Source organism: Bacillus rossius, chromosome 12 (genome assembly GCF_032445375.1).
Source record: "Bacillus rossius redtenbacheri isolate Brsri chromosome 12, Brsri_v3, whole genome shotgun sequence".
Taxonomy (NCBI): Eukaryota; Metazoa; Arthropoda; class Insecta; order Phasmatodea; family Bacillidae; genus Bacillus; species Bacillus rossius.
This window is the reverse complement of record NC_086339.1, coordinates 562,478-583,816: the sequence shown is the minus strand read 5'-3', so window position 1 is coordinate 583,816 and position 21,339 is coordinate 562,478. Positions and strand designations below refer to the sequence as shown.

General features: G+C 41.3%; 1 protein-coding gene across 1 annotated transcript; it reads right to left on the bottom strand.

Moving 5' to 3' along the window:
• Nucleotides 1–172: 172 nt before the first annotated feature.
• On the bottom strand, nt 173–18,052 carry LOC134537307 (tubulin gamma-1 chain). Its single transcript, XM_063377604.1, has 10 exons — nt 17,772–18,052; nt 12,259–12,371; nt 11,758–11,847; nt 10,836–10,982; nt 8,952–9,088; nt 8,069–8,263; nt 6,969–7,080; nt 6,281–6,412; nt 1,373–1,555; nt 173–938 (listed from the first exon to the last, which is right to left on the bottom strand). Exons 1-10 carry the CDS (start codon nt 17,818–17,820, stop codon nt 738–740), a joined length of 1,359 nt encoding a protein of 452 aa, XP_063233674.1. The 5' UTR covers nt 17,821–18,052; the 3' UTR covers nt 173–737.
• Between the last annotated feature and the right edge of the window lie 3,287 nt (nt 18,053–21,339).

Genomic DNA, 21,339 nt, shown 5'->3' with positions numbered 1-21,339 from the left:
ACAAACATTATGTAATAATGATACATGTGAATGTCTTCACTAAATACGCGAACACCAATTATAATATTTAAGAAGGGATCCCACATGAGTTGACGTGAGATGCATGTTTCCCAGCGAGCCCACAGACAGCTCAGTACTTTTCATCAGGTTTGCTAGTTACAAACATCAAATATTCTTAAAAATGATTAATTTTTTATTAATGAGTAAATAAATACATGGCACATATATATACACAATGAACACATGCAAAATGCACTAGATGAGATTCAAATTGATTCTTTGTACAGAAAAAAAAAACTAAAGGGAGTTAGTATTTCACAGTGGCACACTCAAGACAGCTTTCTTAAAGCTATATCAAAGTTGCCTTTTAACGTTGAATGTAAGTAAACATGATAATCATCTACATTGGTGCGAAAGAAATGCTACTAGGGAGTTCCCCCCCCCCCCCCCCCCCAACCCATTTTTTTGTATGTTAAGTTTCATTAATCTTGTTTATTCTGTGTTTTCATCAATTATTGTTGGGTCGAGAGTCGAACATTATTACTCTTTGATCATGCATATTGTTCAACATAAGATTATCTGTTGTATAAATAACTTGACATTGTAACTACATGAACGACATATTTTTAGTAAACTCTTAATGCAGACACTCGACAGAAGTTGGCGTAGTGACGGTGGTGAGACGACCATGCCAGCTCATCGTCGCAATCAGACGGAAGCGGTGGTGGGGCGCTGGCTCACTGGCGGTCGCGCTCGCGCCACGAGGGGTAGTCCTCACGCGCGGCCGCCTGGTACTCCTCCACCAGCTCCTGCACCACCTCCCGCGAGCTGTCCAGCTCCTCCAGGTTCTCCCGGAACATCTTCTCCTTGCGGAACTGCTCCAGGAAGGCCTCCCGCTTGCGCAGCTTGTCGTACTGCTGGAGCGCCCGGTCAAACAGCTGCGACACAGTCACACGTGTGACCCATCCTTGTCATGCTTCAGGAAATACACAACAACATGAAGTTAACATGTTAGTTAAAATTAATAAATGCTGCTTAAATATTGCTCTGATACGGTTAGTTTCAATCTTTTCGTAAACACTTATTTTCCAGTGTTGGAACACATGCTGAATAAGTGTTTTCCAGCGTAGCTGGTTCTGGGAAATAAAGGCGAATAAAAACTGAAGTAAAAGTTTTATTAGGTTAGCTGAATTTTTTTTCCCTTCAAAATTTAACTATTAAAAAAAAAATGTTACTAATAATTATTGTAGTTTATTTAACCTAACTTTCACTTCAGAATTATTTGTCTTAGTTTCCGTAAGCCACTAAACACCATATTTATCTCTTATCTTTTAGAGTGGGACTACAATAAACTCTCGTTGGGGACACTCACCGAGGAGATGACGGTGTGGTTGGCCAGCATGAGCCCCGACACGCGGTGCGCACTCTGGATGTAGGGCGACTTGCGCGACAGGGCCACCTGGATGCTGGCCGGCCCCCACGGGATGAACTGCGCCAGCTTGCGTTCCCGTATCCGCTGCAGGGACTTGTGCACGTGCGTGGGGTCCACCTCGCCCTGCGGCAGCCGCGTCTCTACTTCACAACCACACACTGCCGCGCTGCATCACCGGCACACGAGGTTTTCTGGTCCCGCCGCTAGATCCCAAGCACTTTGTAATAGACATGGCCTTGCCCCAGATCGCCATGCAACAGCAATTGAATTTCAATTTGCTGTCGGGCAGTGCCGTAGTCGTAATGGGAAAATACTCTAATTACAATCACAGGAAAACTACGTAGTTTAAGATATGACCGCATAATACTATTCCTGCCCAATACGGTCAAATGTATCAGTCCTGCCATTTTGTACAGAAGATGTTGCCTGTAACTTCTTTTCTCCTATAAAACTGTATTTTATAGTTTAAATCCATTATTTTGTAGAATGATACTGCTTACTTATTTAATTAACAGAAACACAAAGTTGTCCAATATGAATATTTTCTTTTTAAGACTTTTTAAACGTTATAACTTCTTATCAGTTCGTCACCGCTATGTAGCCAGCGCCAGTTGGCATCATTCATGTTTGGTTGCATTGATGCCCATATGGAGTGTGTGCACACAGTCGAACATCAATAGCCTGCCAATTGCATGCAACACGCACGCTCGCTCTCGTGCAGAGTAAACTACGTATGATAGCCCGCACTCTTTCATGGTTAGTATGTACTACGGCGATAGCTATAGCCATGGGTACACTACGTTAGTTCCAGCTCACGTTGGGACCACTGTTTTTGTTTTCTTTTAAGTTGATCTAAATATTTTTTTCAAGTTATACTTCTTTAGGCACGTTATGAAAAAATTATGACAGTGAAATTTTAAGATGCGCTTAATATATAAAATAAGATTATTTTATAATAGGTAACTATGAAATAAATGTATTCACAAAGCATAAAGTATTAAAAAATTAATTTAAAATGTGCAAAATTGCGAGACTTTGTACATGTTTACATTTCAAGAACTGGAATTCGAATAGCATCTCCAACGCATGCTTCGACGAAAATTTACAGTACCTAAAATCTATTCGGAAATACATTTCATGTGGTTGCTTTACACGGGAAACAATAAAAATAATTTATGTTATGTTAAGTACTATATTATTTGGATTTCTTTCTTATTCAATATTAAAAACTGTACGCAAGTTACAGTAGAACCGTGTTATAATGTTTTTCAAGGGAGTACAAGAAAAAAATATAAGCAGGAAAACGTTATAAGCAGGAAATCTCAATTTAGCACTTAACAATGTTCGAGCTTTGTACCAATGGACTCACCAAGCTATGTAAACAACTTTAATGTTAAAACCAAAGATAGTATACTTGATACATGAATTTTCTGAAACAAGCCAACAATTTTTCAACTTTGTCTTATTCCCTGGTTAAATTTTGTTTGTCTTTAAAGATACACTGCCACATTTTTTGTAAAATTGTCTCACGATTCATGATGACAACATTAAGAGTAAGAACGTCTACTCCTTCGCCACCTGAAAATGTTTTATTTTGGGATTCCTACGTATGAATGAAAAAAAAAAATTATTTGTAAGCAATAGAAAACACCTTCAGTTATGCCCTCGCTCAATGGTTGGCAACTTAAATATCGTAGGACTATGTACGTGCATCTGAATACCCACTGGAATGGCAAGGAAGAGAAGAGTCGACTAAGGGTGCCAACTGACACGTAACTATGAACATTGTGTACCTTCAGTATATTGCATAAAATTGTATTTTAACAAACTTCATGTATTGTATGGCAGTGATTGTAAACATAAACATACATAAAGGAAACTTTTTATCGTAAGTGTTGGAATAATTTGGTTTAAAAACATTTTTTCCCCATTTATTGAATGAGAATGCAAACATTATAAGCATGAAATTACACTATTTATGAACGTTATATGCAGGAAATAAATACATTGTCCTTATGGGGGAAATACTGGGACTTTAAAAATACAGTAGAACCCCTGTCATACACTTTTCAACGGAGGGCACAAAAATGGTGTATGAAAAGGGAATGGCAATAATAAAAAAAAAATTTCAATCTAGCATACCAGCACAATGTCAGATTAAACTTAAATACATAATGTGTAAATAATTGCATTATATTAATGAAAGATATGAATTCATCATTATATATACATACAATAAAACCACCAGAAATGTAAAATGCAGTCCATAATCAAGTAAAGCAGTCCTTGGAAGGGGGGGAAAGTCACCAAGCCTAAATTAGAAATAAAAAAAATTAGGCTACTGTAAAAAGAAAATCAGAAATTTTTGCTTGTTTGTTTCATTTTACAAACAACTTTATGCAACAGAACATTTTTCAATAAAATTTTAACTTGAGAAACGTAAAATACAAAACAATCTGATCGTAAGAAAGCAATAACAAACTGGTATATTCAGTTCAAAGATTAATGAATGCACAAAATATGAGATCTGTGCCTTGGTAAAGCGTGTGCACCATTTTCATAATCATTGCTAGTTTGCGCCACTAGTCTCGCTTGGTGCTACTCGTGCACAGTCTTCCTGATACTATCCATATCTATGGTGCAATAAAGTTATTTTCTTACGTTTGCAAAGGTAAACATTAAACAATGAACGTTTTTCAAAATAAAAGCATTAAAACATATTTTATCAGGAGGAATATAACAAATAAATTTGTGAATTTTAGGACTTTTCCGCTTTGTAAAAACGTATGACACGGGAAATTAATGATTTTATAAGTGTATGTTCCGGAAAAGTAAACCATTGTAAATATAGTACTTTCGGCGGGACCAAAATTAATCGGCGTATGACACGGGAACGTTTCATCGAGGTTCTACTGTATGACATTATATGCAGGAACATTATAAGCAGGGTTCAACTGTAATTAAAAAAATGTCTCCGTCATAACAGTACGAACATTTGTTTGCATTTCAAGCATGCTCTAAATAAAGCAAGCTTTTGTTCTTATCAAACTTTACCGTGCTGGTGATAAATTTATTTTCAATGTATTAGATTCAAGAACATTATTGAAACATAGGATGTTTAAGTTTGATATGTATAGCTGGCACACGTAGCTAAGATAAGATGTTCAAAGTATATAATAGTACGAAAAGTGAAAAGGGTACTGGTGGATTTTTAGGTTATAATAGGCATTTTCATTTTTCAATAATATTGGCTGATAATTAACAAACGTATCGTGAATCTGCATAAATACCAAATCAACTAAATATCGGCAAAATAGACTTCTGCCGATTCGAATTGGCACAGCTCTAATTAAAACTACAGTCAAACCTCTATCTATCGTTTTTCAGGGGACCAACAAAAAAATTCAGTAGATGCGGACATTCAATAGATGTGGACTTCACTCTTAGATTTTGAAAAAATATTTCAGCCTCAAAATTAGTGTCAGAAATATATCACACCTTCTTGTAAGTTAAGCCGCGATGCTCTTTGAATCTTGCTGCCCAACCATTTGTGCAGAGAAATTTTCAATGCCCAACCTCAGGGCAATCTGCTTTCCTTTCTCTTTTAATATTGTACCATCAACAGGAATACCATTAGTTCTGGCCTGCTGATACCACGAGAATAATACATCTTCAACTTCTTTGAAAGTCAACTCTCTACCATTTTTTCGTTTTTGCTTGTTGGCCTGTACTTGCTTGCTTGTAAACTAATGTCCTCTTTGTTTTGCAAAAATCGAACATAAAGTGGAGACTGGTACACCCTGGCGCTTAGCTACATCCACATGTTTTTCACTAGGGTTATTTTCAATTTATTCAATAATCCTAATTCGTTCATGAAGTGTTCTCACCTGTTTACTATGCCCGACACATTTTAATCGCTCTAAAACGTTAACCTCACTTTTGCACTTTTTATTAATTCAACATTCACGCACATGTAAAAAAACACTGATAAGAATCAGGAAGTAACATGTGCCATAGATTAGGATAGCATGCCCGAACAATGAAATACGCCTACAGAAATGTGTTCACGATGCTGCACAGGAAACAATAAATTTTCAACACCACAGCAGACGCCATATTGGTTTCTTTGTACCTTATAAACGAGACTTCTCAATGCTCAGTCATAATAAGGGACATGTTATTCTTGAAGTGATTTTATATATGCATGGTATAAAATGTTTTGTTTTTTACGTTACCATTTTAGCCGACATGAAATAGTTTCGTACATAAATACAAGTCGATAGTGTGGCAACGTTTCGTGACGAGTCGATTTCACGGAAATATGGCATCAATGTTAGCCATCTACTGTTTGTTTACTGTTCACTCGTTGCTATTATAAAATGGCTGCAGATTTAATGTGATTTTCACTACTTCTGTATACTATCGTTACTGTTCTTATGACGGTTTCTTTCTAAGAAATGGTTATTTCTGCAAAATCTTTATGGTTAAACGATCGTCTATTATAATTTATAGTGACGGGACCACATATTTTGTACGATCAATGCGCACAAAACAATAATTCGAACATTGGTACAAGCGGACTTTATTAACCTTAGTTGTATGGCAATTTGCCGGGACCGTAGAAAGTATACCATAAACACGGACAATCGATACATGCGAGTTCGATAGATAGAGGTTTGACTGTATATGAAATTACAGAATAGAAAGTTAAATCTATTCCCAAAGTGTCGGTGAGGTCATTTTAATTTCAGCCAACCACAGATTTTCTTGTGAAAATAAGCTGCCCAGTCTCTGGTGTAGTAATTCACTGATGAATACAGCCCACGGGCACCAGGACGACGGTCTCACCTGGATGATGTTGAGGATGGAGATGTAGCAGTGAGGAACGCTGCGGTCATGCACCGTGGACACCATCATGTTCTTGGGCTGCAGGAGTCGTCTCATCACGTCCAGCACCGTCGTCTTGCGAACTGACGCGCCCTGAACAGTTGCCACTACTTCAGCCTTTCTTCCGACTTTGATTACTTATGTGCATTATCAAAAATATGAGGTTCTAAAACCACATTTCCACCAACATTTTCATCTACTCCACCACTTGGTGTTGAGTCGTCCCACTTCTAGCGACAATTCAAGTCTGGGTTGAACCCAAATTTTTTATTATTATGGAGAAGTGGCAAGTAGAGCTAGGTTAAAGTTCCAGCAAGTTACAAGACAATCTAAATGTGAGCTTCTAAGTTAAAGAGTTGAATTGAACACATACAGGCCTTGTTAAATGTTTAATTAAATTATTTTGCTCATTTTGTGTTTTTTATTTGCACTTTTTCATACTCCATATTTTTTTTAATAAAGTCCTGATATTATTGCACGACATAACTAATTCTTAACGAATGAATTGGCGGGGAGAGAGTCAACCCAACCCTCGCACACACTGACTACCTATCAGCTATCATCAAATACTAGCCACTCCACAAGTGAAGAGTAATACTTTATCCTTAATATAAGTGCTATAAGCATACCATGTGAGGCATAACCTTACCTCCTGGTCGGTGGACAGGGGCGTGTATCCCGTCATCAGGAAATGAAGCCTGGGCGTTGGAATCAGAGGCGCTATCAGGCCTATCAGATCATTGTTCATGTATGAAGGATACCTGAAACACATGAGCTACATCATTACTTACAGTAACATTGAGACACTAACTACAGACATGTTCTGTTTCAACATGTCACTCAACAGATTATTAGAGGCAAGATTTAATGATTAGTAAATGCATTTTTCGATGTAGCATATTTTAAAAAAATATTTTTTTCACTTTTTATAAATATTGTACGTGTCATGCAAAACTACACACAATTATTACATAAAAACTGAGCGAGATGGCAAAGCGTTCACCCAGAAGACCTGGTTAAAAGCCTGGCTAATACTCCCCAGTGTTCCGAACTAAGACCAGGCAGACGCTGAGATGGTCTAGACCATAGCCAATCCTTCAATAGCCCTGAATTCCATGGTATCGTGTAACCATGTGTAAAATATTACAACAATGTCGTTCATTCTCTTCATTTCTACATATGCATAAACACATTACAAATTTCAAAAACACTTTATATTTAGCACGCTATGAGAACACGCTACACCTGCAAGGCAGAGGTCTGCGAGCCGGTAGTTTAGAGAATCCTCGGAGTGACGTGAAGAGGGCGAGTGACTCCTGGGTGAGCACACGCTTCGTGATTGGTGCATCGGGACAGTGACGCAAGTGCGCAGTAAGAGATGAGCAGTCGAGCCGAGCTCCAGAGGGAAGAACAAAAGTGTTTTCCCACACAAAACAATAATTTTTCAGGTACTTTTCAAAAGGTTTACCATCATCCATCAACCATCATTTGATAATGGAACCTGTTCAAGCTTGGAATTAATCTCCTCGGGATGAATTTGTTTTTTTACAGCACACCTAATAAGCTAAACTGGATCCAACCAAACAGTATTGCCAAAATTACCGAGCCACACGTGCAGCCAACCAGCTACATGAAAGAGATTATTCGTACGAAAAGTTGAGATACAAATGTCATATAAAATAACATGCAACGCTCGGTGATTGCGTAACCAGGAACGCTCTGGCAGGCGGCACAGCAGACGCCACCCACCTCAAGGTCGTGGTGCTCACGGACATGATGGTGGACACGAGCGTGTTGATCTGCGCGAAGGACGGGTTCTGGATGTGCAGGCGGTCCGTGGCGATGCGGTTCAGCGCGGTGTTGTCGAGTACCACCACGCAGTCCGCGCTCTGCGTGAGCCGCTTCAAGGTCAGCAGCGAGTTGTAGGGCTGCACCACCACATCGCTGCGGCAGACACCCCCTCCCGCTCACGCCCGCCACCCCGAGCCGCACCGCTCACTCTGACCCACCCTCACGCTCTCGCATGCATACCAACCCCCTCTGCCTGCACAATGTTCATAACCATCGCGGTTCATTCTTTTGAGGCAATTTTTTTTTTTTTTTTGGATCTACTGGTAAAAACAATACTTGAAATAACAAAGATTTCAATAACTTGACAAAACTTATACATCTTTGCTAAAAAAAAAAATTGTTATTTGGAAAAGTCCAACCTTTGAAGATCTTAAATAAAAAACAGTAACTAATGATTTGACCGCGCTTAACCCTCTTGATATCTTTGGCAAGGTATAGGTAAGTTATTGTCCACATCTAAAAAAATTATATTTTAAATAAAAAAATAATTTCATTTTCCTTATGAAATCAGTGTCACATGGATTTAGCACTCGTTGCAAGATATGGCTGCACCACAAACCATCTCTTATTAACACTCCTTTGGTTACAGGCTTTCTTCTGAATCTTTTCTTTTCGAAAGACATCTGCTATTAAAATATATTTATTTTTAAGTTTGAAAACTTGCCAATTCTGTGCCAGAGATGACTGAACACGGACTCGATACGAAAATTGTCACATTTTGACATACTGTGGTTGGGGTGGGTCAGTCTGCCGACGAGAAACTAACGAAATGAACTGCTACCTTATCTCGTCCTGGTTGGGAAACACGCTGTACGTCTGGATCAACTTCTTGGGGAAGCGATCTGTGAGCTTCTCCAGCAGGTAGGAGCCCATGCCTGAGCCCGTGCCGCCCGCGATGGAGTGGCACAGCACGAACCCCTGCAACGCAGCACGGCACCTGGACATCATGCCTGCAGACGTTTCTGTACTAACAGTTTAGAATTGCAATATGTTGAAATGTTACAAGAACAGGTTTAGCTGTGCTATCAGAATGTGTGATTGAATATGTGTGAATGTACGTGTACATGTATGATTTATTGTAAGAAAATGTGTTGGGATATATATATCTAAATTGTTTGTGTCTTCGTTAGCTTTTTTCATAAATATTTTGGTTATTAAATATCTTTAAATCTTTATAACTTTAGCATTTGATAGATTAAAAAAAAACTTTTTATAATATGCCTATAATACATTATACTTCAGGTAGCTCATATGTATCATATATGCTAATGTTTTATTATTTTCAATTTTGTATTTATATGTTAATTCAGTTTTTATTTAAATGTATGTGTCACAATTTTTTGGTATGTGTACCTAGTTAGTAAAGATGTATGTGGTTAAGTGTAATACAAGGCGGTATGCCTTAACTTCGCCACAAAAATAAGGCAATAAATAAATAAATAAATAAATAAATAAGAACAACAGTATCTTTTTCAATGCTTTCACATTGTCTACTTTCCAGAACTATGCAGTTTTATATATTTCAATACGACAGTAAAAATTTCCCTCGTCTCATGTTTTTGCTGGTCCTTTCAATGTCTTCATGGAGTATTTTGGAGGACCTCGATGACACATGATGTCAAAGGCTGTGGCTCCTTCGAAGATGTAGCAGACTCTCCCAGCATTAGTGACAACAGACTTGGGCTTCTCACCTTCTGGATGAAAGCCACCAATTTACAGGAAACCATTTTTTGTAGACATAAACTTAATCCATAAGGTAGGAATTACCATGTTTTATCACATAATTGTTGCACATTTAAAATTAAAATCAAGTTTGAAAAGTAGGGGTGTGATGCTTATGAGAGAAAAAAAAAAATAAAATTTGTTAGGTAAAGTCATTCATAAAATAAACCCATTCATGGAAAAAACGTTTATTTAAAAAGTGGAATATAAAAAAGCATGCTGAACAATTAAAATTAATAAGTGATGCAACAAAAACCTTTCTTCAACTTTAAATAGAAAAACAAAATGTGAATGTGAGCCTGAACTAACACACAACTATCGTCGTAGTACACACCACGAAAGAGTGCGGGCCAACAAATGTAGTTAACCCAGCTCTCGACAGATAACGCACGTTGCATGCAATCGGCGAGATATCGATATCGATATTCAACTACATGTGTGCACTCTATACGGGAAGCAACATAACCAAGCATGAATGATGCCAACTAGCGCAGACTACATTTTTGTAAGCAGTACACTGTGGCGACACAGACGAACAGATAAAGGTTATAACGTTTAAAAATTTCTTTAAAAGAAAATTTACACATCAGACAACTTCGTATTTCCGTTTATTAAATAAGTAAGTGGTAATGTCCGAATAAATATTAGATTTCTGCTTTAAAACACATCTTTTATACAGAAAGGATACCTACACAAAGCGCTCGGAACATAGAAGCGGGACCAAAACATCATGCGCCTTTTACACGAAAGGTTTTTTTATCCAAATTTTGACGCCCTAAAATATAGGTGCGACGATTATGCGATAAAACGGGGTAACACTCTTCTTTCTAATCAGCCGTCGGCTTGTGAGGAGGCGTAGCGGTGCCTGCTGAGAGCCGTCGCGTTGCCGACGACCAGGCAACCTTCGGGCATGAATCAGTCGGGTCCCAGGACCGAGCCCCACCTCAAGGCTGTCGCTGCCGTCAGCCTCGCGGTCGATGATGTCGAAGATCTCCTCCTGCAGCTTCTCGCCCTGGCTGTAGCCGGACGCCCAGTTGTTGCCCGCGCCCCCGCCGTCCTTCGACAGGTAGATGTTCTCCGGGTTGTACAGCTGCAACACCCGCGCATCATGCTCACTGTGCGTCACGGCTACAGTCCTCATGCGTTTATTATTCTTATTTCAAACTTTATATTTGCATTCTCAATGTTTAAAATTAAATATTCCTATATACAAATACCTACAACAAATATAATTTGTTCATGCCTTTCTAGACAGAAACCACAATAAAATTGAGATGCTTATTTTACTTATTTGTTTCCATCTTATTCGCCAACTATGCACCTTTCGAACGTGAAACAAAACAATATCAACAGTAAAGATGGTGGACATGAGAAAGATAGGTTAGTTTACCTTCAATATGATGTATGATTTGATGCAAATAGTGTATATTAAACTCCCATAAAAAATGACGTTAAAATTGAGACATTCTTTTATGGACATCCTAACTATAATAGTAAAGTATAGTCTGCCAACCTTGAATTATAGTAACCTACGTTAGTGATAGAAAAAATAATTCGGTGTAAAAATTTTCCGACGGAAAGTGTCAATGTGAAAATGTTCTCACTCACGTCTCCAAAACGGAGCGACAGCCGAATGAAAAGGTGGAGCAGAGTGGAGCACTGCGAGGAAACCCACCGGCCTACAGCAACGCCTGCCATGTTTCCCACTCGCGAGAAGTAAGAGTTAGACCCCTCAGGAACTTGAACCCCAATTGCCGTGGTTAGCGGCGAGCAATCTGATCACTCAGAGCTGCCTTCAGGCACATCTGCCGGCCTCAGCGACAGTCGTCACGGCAGCCAAGCCAAGACTGCCCCTGGGAGAGTACCTTGGCGTAGGGAGAGTTCATGATGGTGTGGATGACGCGTGGTTCCAGGTCCAGCAGCACCGCTCGAGGTATGTAGTGCTCGTCGTCAGCCTGAGAACAGCAAACACATCCTCGCTCCAGTGTGACGTCACCGGCACATCACTGCCAGCCTCCGCAACTTCTCTCGACGTTTACAAGCCACATACTTTAGTGAGCAGCTCGGTACAATATCAGTGACTAGAGTTACCGTATTACGTTATTTAATACCGTCCCCAGTTTCTTGGGTCGAGCCATTTCTGTACAAGAAGATTGCTTGATGTGCAGTTTTCTTTAACCAATGTGAATTGGTTTTTCTTTCTATCAAAGCGTACTTCATATTTATTAACACAGTTAATTTTTTGACACGAGATAGAAAACTATTAACGAAACTTCCGGAAGCACTAAAACAAAACATCAGCCAATACCCAGGTACAGGTACAGCCATGCAGTTGTGAGCCGTAGCCTGACGGCGCGGAGCTGTACCTGGTAGAAGAAGACGTCCTTGCGATCCACTCCTTCCACAGCAAAGTCCTCCAGGATCCCTTCGGGGCTGATGCCATGTTCGGCACAGAGACGTTTCCAAAACTCAAAGCCAACTGCAACAAGAAAAATTAACTAATTCATCATGAATGTAAAAAAAGCACAGTACTAGTACTAAACACTGGTACAGATACCTATCATTCCAATAATCTGCAAATATACAATAACACCCAGGGAATATAATACATTTCAGTGAGGTCGCAACCAATAGGCAGGGGCAAAATCTTCAAACTACATATAACATGTTACATCACAATACAATAAACAATTTTCAGCTGTTTAGAGAATATTTTTATCCAACCAACATCACGCATTTCAAAAATTTAATTCAAATTAAGGATAATTAAAAATTCTAAATACAATCTCTTACTAAACTTTGCATGCTCTGTTGTTAAAGCAGCTTTCATTATTTACCATACTAAGTTTGTGCGTGTAGCATACAGAAACAAACAAAAACTACGCGTGGCTTTTTCAAATGTCACATTTCCTGAAAATCCTAGTTTTAAATTGTAGATAATGTGGGGGGAAAAATTTTCTAAATAAATAAAAATAAAAAACAATGAGTTTAGTTAATAAATGGTTCGTGACTATTATCGCTGTAGTTCATTTTCACCTTTTCAAGCTGTTCTGCAGAAAAAGTCATTCCATACCACCCTTAAAAGTTCATCAACTGAGTAGCACTGGCTATGTCTATATTTTCAACAATTTTAAAATAAAAGTAATAGCAATTATGCACAGCCCTTTTACACCTTCTACTCATAACAATTGATCCCAATACTGTGTTTGCAGAAAACAGAATTTATTTTGCAGGTTATACATTATAACAGTCCACTTTCTACCGGCCAACTGCTTGCAAACGACAGTCCAGCCAACAGAACCAAGTTCCGTAAGGATCCACATCTACATCATTACATCCCTGTAACCTGCGTAAGCATGAGAGTACGGAGCAATTTGCAAAAATGGATGTTTTCATCTATCGACAGAATGGGCGGTATGAACAACTGTAATGTTCATACATTTTAATATAATATTTTGAAATGGTTCTGACCATTCACAGCATGTAAATGTAATACTGATTCAGCAATTTGTTAGAGTAGTGTTTGACTGTGTTCACCTTTTGTCGCCCCCGGTTCTGAAATAAAATGTAAATCAGCAAGATTAGTTATGATAGGCCGCCTACAATTCACTTATGATGACAGTAACCTTGACTTGGCTTAGGTTAACTACCTAGAATAATAAGTCCCACATCAATATGAAAATGATGGTTCACAAATATGCACAATGTACATTCAAACCAATATGGCACAGAAAAAATTATGTTCGTACTTCAGAAAGGATTGTAGTGTAGATTTGTGACAGTACAATTTAAAAAAGAACAAATATACAAAAAAAAATCACATACTTATATCTCAGTATTTAAATCTGAAAAATATTATAATAATTCAATTGCCAATGCACTAGTTTAACCATCGTTCCGAAACAACATTCTAATGTTCATTTCAGTAACATCATGCCCTTGAAGCAATGGCAATGAAAAAGTCATTCTAATGAAAAAGTCTACCATAGCATGCATTGTGTTGCTGTAAGTAGTGGCTTCTAGGAAATAAGATGAAAAATATTTCAAGTGAAAGGTTGGTTAGGTTAGATTCTGCTACATTAATAATACGTAAAATATCTCCAAAAATATTTAAATGCTATGATTTTATGTAATATTAATGTAGCTAACCTAACCGAGCAAACATTCCACTATCGTTACTATTCACCTTTATTTCCAAGAAGCCGATACTATGAAATATATATAACCAAAACACTTTTTTTTATTGTGTTATAATCGTGCATCACTGTATTTTTCGTCAAGCTTTTCTATAAAAAAAAAATTCACTAATATGCTAAAAACATTTGTTTGGTGTTGCTCGTACGAAACGCAACTGGCAGACTTGCTGGAGGATCGGTGACCAAGGTCGACATGGGACAGCAGATGTCTGTTTGGTCAATTTTGAAAAAGTATTCGACAAGACACCTCACGCCAAATTGATGAAGGTGGAGGTCACGAGAGACGAGACAGTGGTGGCATGAATTATTGATTTCTTGAAGAACAGGACACAGAGGGTTCATTACGTCTGAGCAGGAAGGTGTGATGTCGTGTGGTGTAAGGAAATTCAGCGGAAGTTTTTGAATAGACTGGAAAAGATGGTGGAAAGGAAATGTCATGAAGTTAGTCGTGGGCCAGACAAAGGTGGTTATCTCGGAAAAAGACAGTGGAAAAGAGGGTCTACCGCTGGAGGGGAGAAAGTAGTCTGAAAGCTTAAAATACCAAGGGGTAGTGCTGCAAGGAGAAGTCAAACCCTGAACATGGTGGTACAGGTTCTATGGGGGAAAAACAGTGTTATTAAGGAAAAGGCTGGAGAATGCTGCAGCAGTACGGGACCCATGTACAAAAGTACTTGAGGAAACAGGAGGGAAGGGGGGCAGAGGATGGCAGCTAGGTGGTTGAAGGGAAAGTGGAGGAGAATAGACAGCAACTGATGCAGAAAATCAGGTGGGAAAGCCTAAAGAACACAAGGCGGATGGAAAGGCTAATTCGGGTGAATCAAGTATTAAGTAGAGTCAGCCAATGGGAAGAGCTATGAAGAGTTGCGAGGGGGAAGACAAGAAGTAAGAAGGAGAACACAAGGAAAGTTTTTAAGTACAGAAGTAGAATGGAGAGGAGGCAAAAAATTGATGACTGTAAGAATGATAGAGAAATAATTAAGTCTTTAATAAGGAGTGTGTGATGGCCAGAAGTGTAGCTCAATTAAGGAAAAAAGTGAGAGGAAAGTAAAATGAATCCCACCAACTTGTGCCCAATTACAGCATTCAAAATTTCCTACTAGTCAAAAAAATATTATGACAACAGTTTGACGTTGCAAATAGCGAACAATAACAATTCCCGTCCGTATAAACAAACAGTCATGTTTACCGTTTGCAAATTATTACTTAACCTGCAATTGGGCTTTCACCCGGTGGCAAGAACTCCCACTCACTCCCCTCTCCCCCCCCCCTCCATCAGCTTTCTCCTCAGCTCCCTCCCATCCCTGACCTCCACCATTTCCTCCCCCAGCCCATTCCACTCCCTCCCCGTCCTCACCAGGAAGGTGTTCCGCCCTCTCTCTGTCCGCCTCCACACCCTCTGGAGCTTACATCTGTGGTCTCTTCGTCCTCTGTACTCCCCTCTATGTACTTTGCTTCCCAATTGCCCCCATCCCCCTTCCCCCTTCAGCACCTTGAACATCCTGACCAACCTTTCCACTCTTCTTCTCCTCTGTAACGTTTCCCACCCCAACTCCTTAATCATTTCCGTTGGGCTATGCAGTTTCCCATCCTGCCCCTCCCTCCTTCTCCACATTCCCATCACCCACCTAGCCGCTCTGCGCTGCACCCCTTCCAGCTCCTTCACCTCAGTCACCAGGTAGGGGTCCCAGACCGCCGCCGCATACTCCAACATTGGCCTGACCAATGTGGAGTATGCCTTCTCCTTTGTCCTCCTCCCAGCTCCCTGCAGGGTCCTACCAAGCAACCCCAGCGCCTGCCTTCCCCTCCTGACCACCCCCTCTATGTGCTCCGCCCATCCTAGGTCATTTTTCAGTGTCACCCCCAGGTACTTATATCCTGCTGCCTCTCTTATCTCCTGCCCCTTCCAGTAATATACATTTCGTGTGACTTTCCTCCTCTTTGTAAATCTGACAACTTTTGTCTTACCAACATTCAAGGACATTCCATTTTTCTCCGTCCATTGCTCCAACCTTATCAAGTCCTCTGCTAAACATCCCCCTTCCCCCACAACCTCATACACTACACAGTCATCTGCAAATAGCCTCCATCTGGCTTTCATGCCCTCCCCCAGATCGTTTATCATAATTGTGAACAACAGAGGCCCCAGCACACTCCCCTGTGGCACCCCCGACGTCACTTCCCCCTCCTCGGAGCTTTCCTCACCCACTCTCACTCTTTGTCTTCTATTCCTCAGGAAATCACCCACCCAGTTTACCACCCTTCCATCCCTCACCAGCAACTCAACCTTTTCCATTAACCTCCTATGGGGGACCTTATCAAACGCCTTTTCAAAATCTATAAAGATTGCATCTATCTGCTTCCCCCCGTCCACCGCTTCCACCAGGTCTTCCAACAGCCCAGCCATCTGGGTCTCGCATGAGAACCCCATCCTGAATCCATGCTGCCTGTTATCCACCCACCCCAGATCTTCCATTTCCCCCTTTACGTACCTTCCTACCAACCTCTCCATCACTTTTCCTACACAGGACGTCAAACTGACCGGCCTGTAACTTCCTGGCTCCGCCTTATCATTTCCCCCCTTGTAGATGGGAACTACCACTGCCTCCTTCCATTCCATTGGTAGTTTCCCCTCCTCCAGAGACTGCTTGAAAACCTCCAACAGGTACTTCCCAATCTCCCTATCACCCAACTTCAAATGACTATTCCCTATACCATCTGGCCCAGCTGCCTTTCTCCCTTTCAACCTCCTGATCACCTTAATTACATCTGTCAGTCGCAGCTCAAAGGCCTTCCTGCCCATTAAACTGTCGTCCTCTTTACCCTCCCATGCCTCCCCCTTTGTAAATACTGCCAGATATTGCTCCTGCAGTAAGTCTGCCTTTTCCCTGTCCTCTGTATATTCCTGCCCCCCTCCTCCTCGGAGAACCCCTATTCCCTCCTCACCCTTCACTCTTCTTATGTATCTGTAGAGCTCCGTCCCATTTACCGTCCCCCCTTCCCCCATCAGCTGTTCCATGTAAGCATCCCTTGCTTCCCGCGATTTCCTCCCTAGTTCCTTCCCAAGCGCCTTCATTTCCGCCTCTATCTCCTCTCCCCCAAGCTTCCTTGCCCTCGCATGCAGCCTCCTACATTTCCTTTTCAACACTTTCAACTCCCTTCCATAGTAGGGAGGGTCACCTCCTTGGCCTACCCTCCTCTGAGGTACAAAACGTGTAGCCATCTGCAGCAGAATATTTCTTAAGGCAGCCCATCTACCTTCGAGGTCCTCTATATCTACCCATCTACTGTATTCCCCCTTCAGGAATGCCTCTGCCCCCACTCTATCAGCCTTACCCCAACAGTTTACCACGTTTCCCCTCCTTACCCTTTTCTCCCTCCAGCCCACGTCTAACTCCACTACTGGGATCCTGTGATCACTGATGCCCTCCATTACCACCACAAATATTTCAACAGAATCTCAATAAAACTAGTGAATCCTACAGCTGGAAAACATGAGAAATTTGTACAAGAAATTATCTGAAAACAAAACGAGTTTTACTGCTGGACATACATACCTAGTTAATTTACAAAACGTATAACAAAAATGTATTGTCTTAATTTTAATACATAGACTTAATAAATAAACAATACAGTAGGTAGTGTACTATAAAGACCATTATACTTCACAAAACAAATTAACTTACTTTGATTACCACACTGTCCCAACTGCAGAGTTATCATTTCACAAGGCATTTTCGCAAGTAAATGATTTCCTCGTCACTAATATTTTATAATGGCACTAAATTCAAACGTAAGGTAACTTTACCACAACACAAATAATAAATCTTCAAACATTCACAAAACACAGAGAACCCACCCGCCAAAATGTCATTTATTCGAAAACAAACAATATTTACTTTTCCATAGTCAAGTCATAAAACCACAAACACCCGCGTGATGTTCGTAAAACGTCTTATGTAGTGATAATCTTATACAAATACATTTTTCCTTAAAATAGTAAAGTTAGCAAAAAAAACATTTTTCACTAACATGACCCTGTACAAAAAATTTCAATGTAATTTTATTTTCTTTAATTATCATAAAAAGGACTTACGCCGTACCACCTGCGCCAATTAAGTCCATTCCATACTTTTCCATTATCGGTACCTGCTGACGGAACACACCCACACAACCAACTCGTCAGTTAAAATAAACAATAGTTATAAAATGCAAGTTATGTATAAGTGCTGTGTGTATTGTTCCCGTTAACATGAATAAATCTCACAAAAAATAAAATAAAAAATTTTCCTCCCCATAGTGCTTACAAAGGAAAGTGAGTGTTAGCCCATTGAGGGCACCATAAGAGCCTGCTTTGATTCATAATGCTAATTGTAATTACTAATTCTACAGCTACTTAGTAGTATTTAAATGCAATAGTCACAGCAAACAACAGAGAAATCTCAATTTTGATGCATATTTTAAAACTGACAAATTAACATAATGATGCCAACCATTCGTGCTCCTCCAATCCGCATGGTTCTATGACACATCTCCAACTCGCCCGAGCGTGTGTAACTGCATGTGCGACCAAAACACACTCCAGCACAACACGTGGCAAGTGATGGTACGCCACAAATGTAAGCCGCTGCCAGTGTACCGATTGTTTCCCGAGCATATCAATTCGGCGTGCCTGCGCTGTTCTTATAAATCATGTGGACATATCAACCCCCGTCCCAAAACAGCCATCACCATCCTTACCACTGTTTTTCGATCGAACACCACTGTCAACTAGTCCCGAAACACACATCATCATGAAAGAGAAAATATTAAAAGGCAATGCTAAAGTCATGTTTGTCGCAGTAAATATTCTGTCTGGTATTGTGATACACCGGGTCACGATGATGCGATTTGAAGCACCTCACTAAGTGCGTAACAGTACCAAGACCAGACAATTGACAGTGATTAATGGAATTAAGAGTTCCACGACATTCAAACCCTCGCCAACTCAGATGCCGGCATCGGTCAAGAACGCTCATAATGTCAACACGAATGAAATTTAAAAAAACCACGACCGGACTGCCAAAAGTCATCTACTGCCACACCACCTTTGTGCCACTGTGGTTAAAGAAGCCACCCTACTAGGCATCGTGATGCCTATTGCCACATTATAGATCATGATCCTCCAGAACGTTCTTGCTGGTAGTGACCACACCGAGATGCCATCCCATAACCATCTGATACGGGTAAGCCACAGACGCCGTCATCGGCGTTGCGACACTTACTCGCTGCCGGGCAAGTTCACCACTTCACACACGGAAAATATACAGATGGTGTGCGCAAGAGCTGCATTCAAATGGAGGCCGGCCTAGCAGTTTTTTTTAATATTATTGCACGCTTGTCAGACATTGTTTATGGCCATCACAAACACTGTTGTTTTTTTTTTTAATTCAGTGATGAAGAAATCCAAACATAACATTCTAGTTTGGAATGCTAGATCCCTACTGCCTAGATTACCAGAGTTTCTTCCTTACATTACCTTGACGTCGTCTGGCCGACGACCACCCCAGAGCCCGACCTGCACCCGCCAGTATACGCTCCCGCTAACGGAACACACCCCTGGCCATGGCCCACCCGAGTCAGGCGACCCGAACAGCAATCAAAGACAAAGCCGCGGAAACCTGAGTAGACAAGAGAAGAACCGTACCCATTCCTCCTAAAACATTAAATTAGGATTTTAGCGACAATAAAATCTCTTCCAGACACACCCGTTTGGAGTCTAGCGTAATGAGGTCACGCCTGGCGCGAGAGAGGCCGAGCCTCCCTCGGACGCCATGCCAGTTCGGCAGTTCAGCGCAGCTCACGGACCGGGGCGGACCTACGTCCCACGGAGAGGCAACATCCTTTGTCTACACCGAAAGTAACGTCCGGTAAATATAGTCACTAATTAACAGAACCCCTTTTATTACTTAACCTCTCCGTGAGTACCCGGTCCCTTTTTTCGGTCCAGGACCTAATCCGGCCGCATCAATTTAAAGACACCCCGCACCACACTTGGTCAGCGGGGCTGCTCTTCAGTATACGGCACGGGCCGCCTCCCGCAACTTACAGAACTTTATTTAAGGTCACGCGCACGGCGCTGACCACAAACCCGCAAGGGAACTTGGACAAACTTAATTGCGGTGCGTGTTTTACCACAGTGGGCACAACACCCGCGCCGAGACATTTGCATACGGGATTGGCCGTCTCCAATCGTCCACCCCCTTAATTCAGTGTATTTTTGTATCCCGTACTTTGTATTGCTAACTTACGTTACCCGAGTAACGAGTGCCACGTAATTTGTGCGCGCCCCCTTAATTCAGTGTATTTTTGTATCCCGTACTTTGTATTGCTAACTTACGTTACCCGAGTAACGAGTGCCACGTAATTTGTGCGCGCCCCCTTAATTCAGTGTATTTTTGTGTCCCGTACTTGGTATTGCTAACTTACGTTACCCGAGTAACGAGTGCAACGTAACTTGTGCGCACCCCCTTAATTCAGTGTATTTTGTGTCCCGCCTTTGTGTTACGAAATTACGTTACCTGTGTAACCAGTGAGACGTATGAGACGTAACAGCGTCCGAGGCCACGTAACGCGGAACACAAACCATACGGCGCCACGGAATAACGAGTAAACCCCCCCCGGGGACCTCTGTAGAGTGTTGTATTGTGTACGACTCGTTCCTATGAATAAAAGGTACGACACCACCACCTTAACTCCACGCCTCTTATTTAAAATCATCTCACGCAACACCGCCGCCGGCCCTAGTGGGCCACGCAGGGGCACATACATCCACGACCCCCAAACTCACGACTAGAACCGAGCTAGTCTGGCGCCCACCCGGACAATACGTAGCAAGAACCGCCTTTTCCCACTAGGAGCCACACCGGGACTCGAGCCCGAGACCCCGGACGACGGCATTTGGCGCCCGCTGCGTGGGGCAGAAAATAACGTGAAAATTTTTTTTTCTCCACCTCCTGGACATTTTCGAGATAAATTCACCAACAGGCGACAGCGGAGACACGAAACGGCCATTTTGGACACAGGAAGGGTCGAAGGCCAGACAGACCGGCGCGACGAGGCGAGCGAACAAAGGACACTCCAACCACCCCCACCTCCACACGTCATCACGGCGAGGCGAGCAACGGAGCGACGTCACCACCCCCACCCCGCGCGGACCGTTTTCGCCTCCTCTTTGTGCGGCTGTCCGGGCGCTCTCGGCCATCGCCTCACACG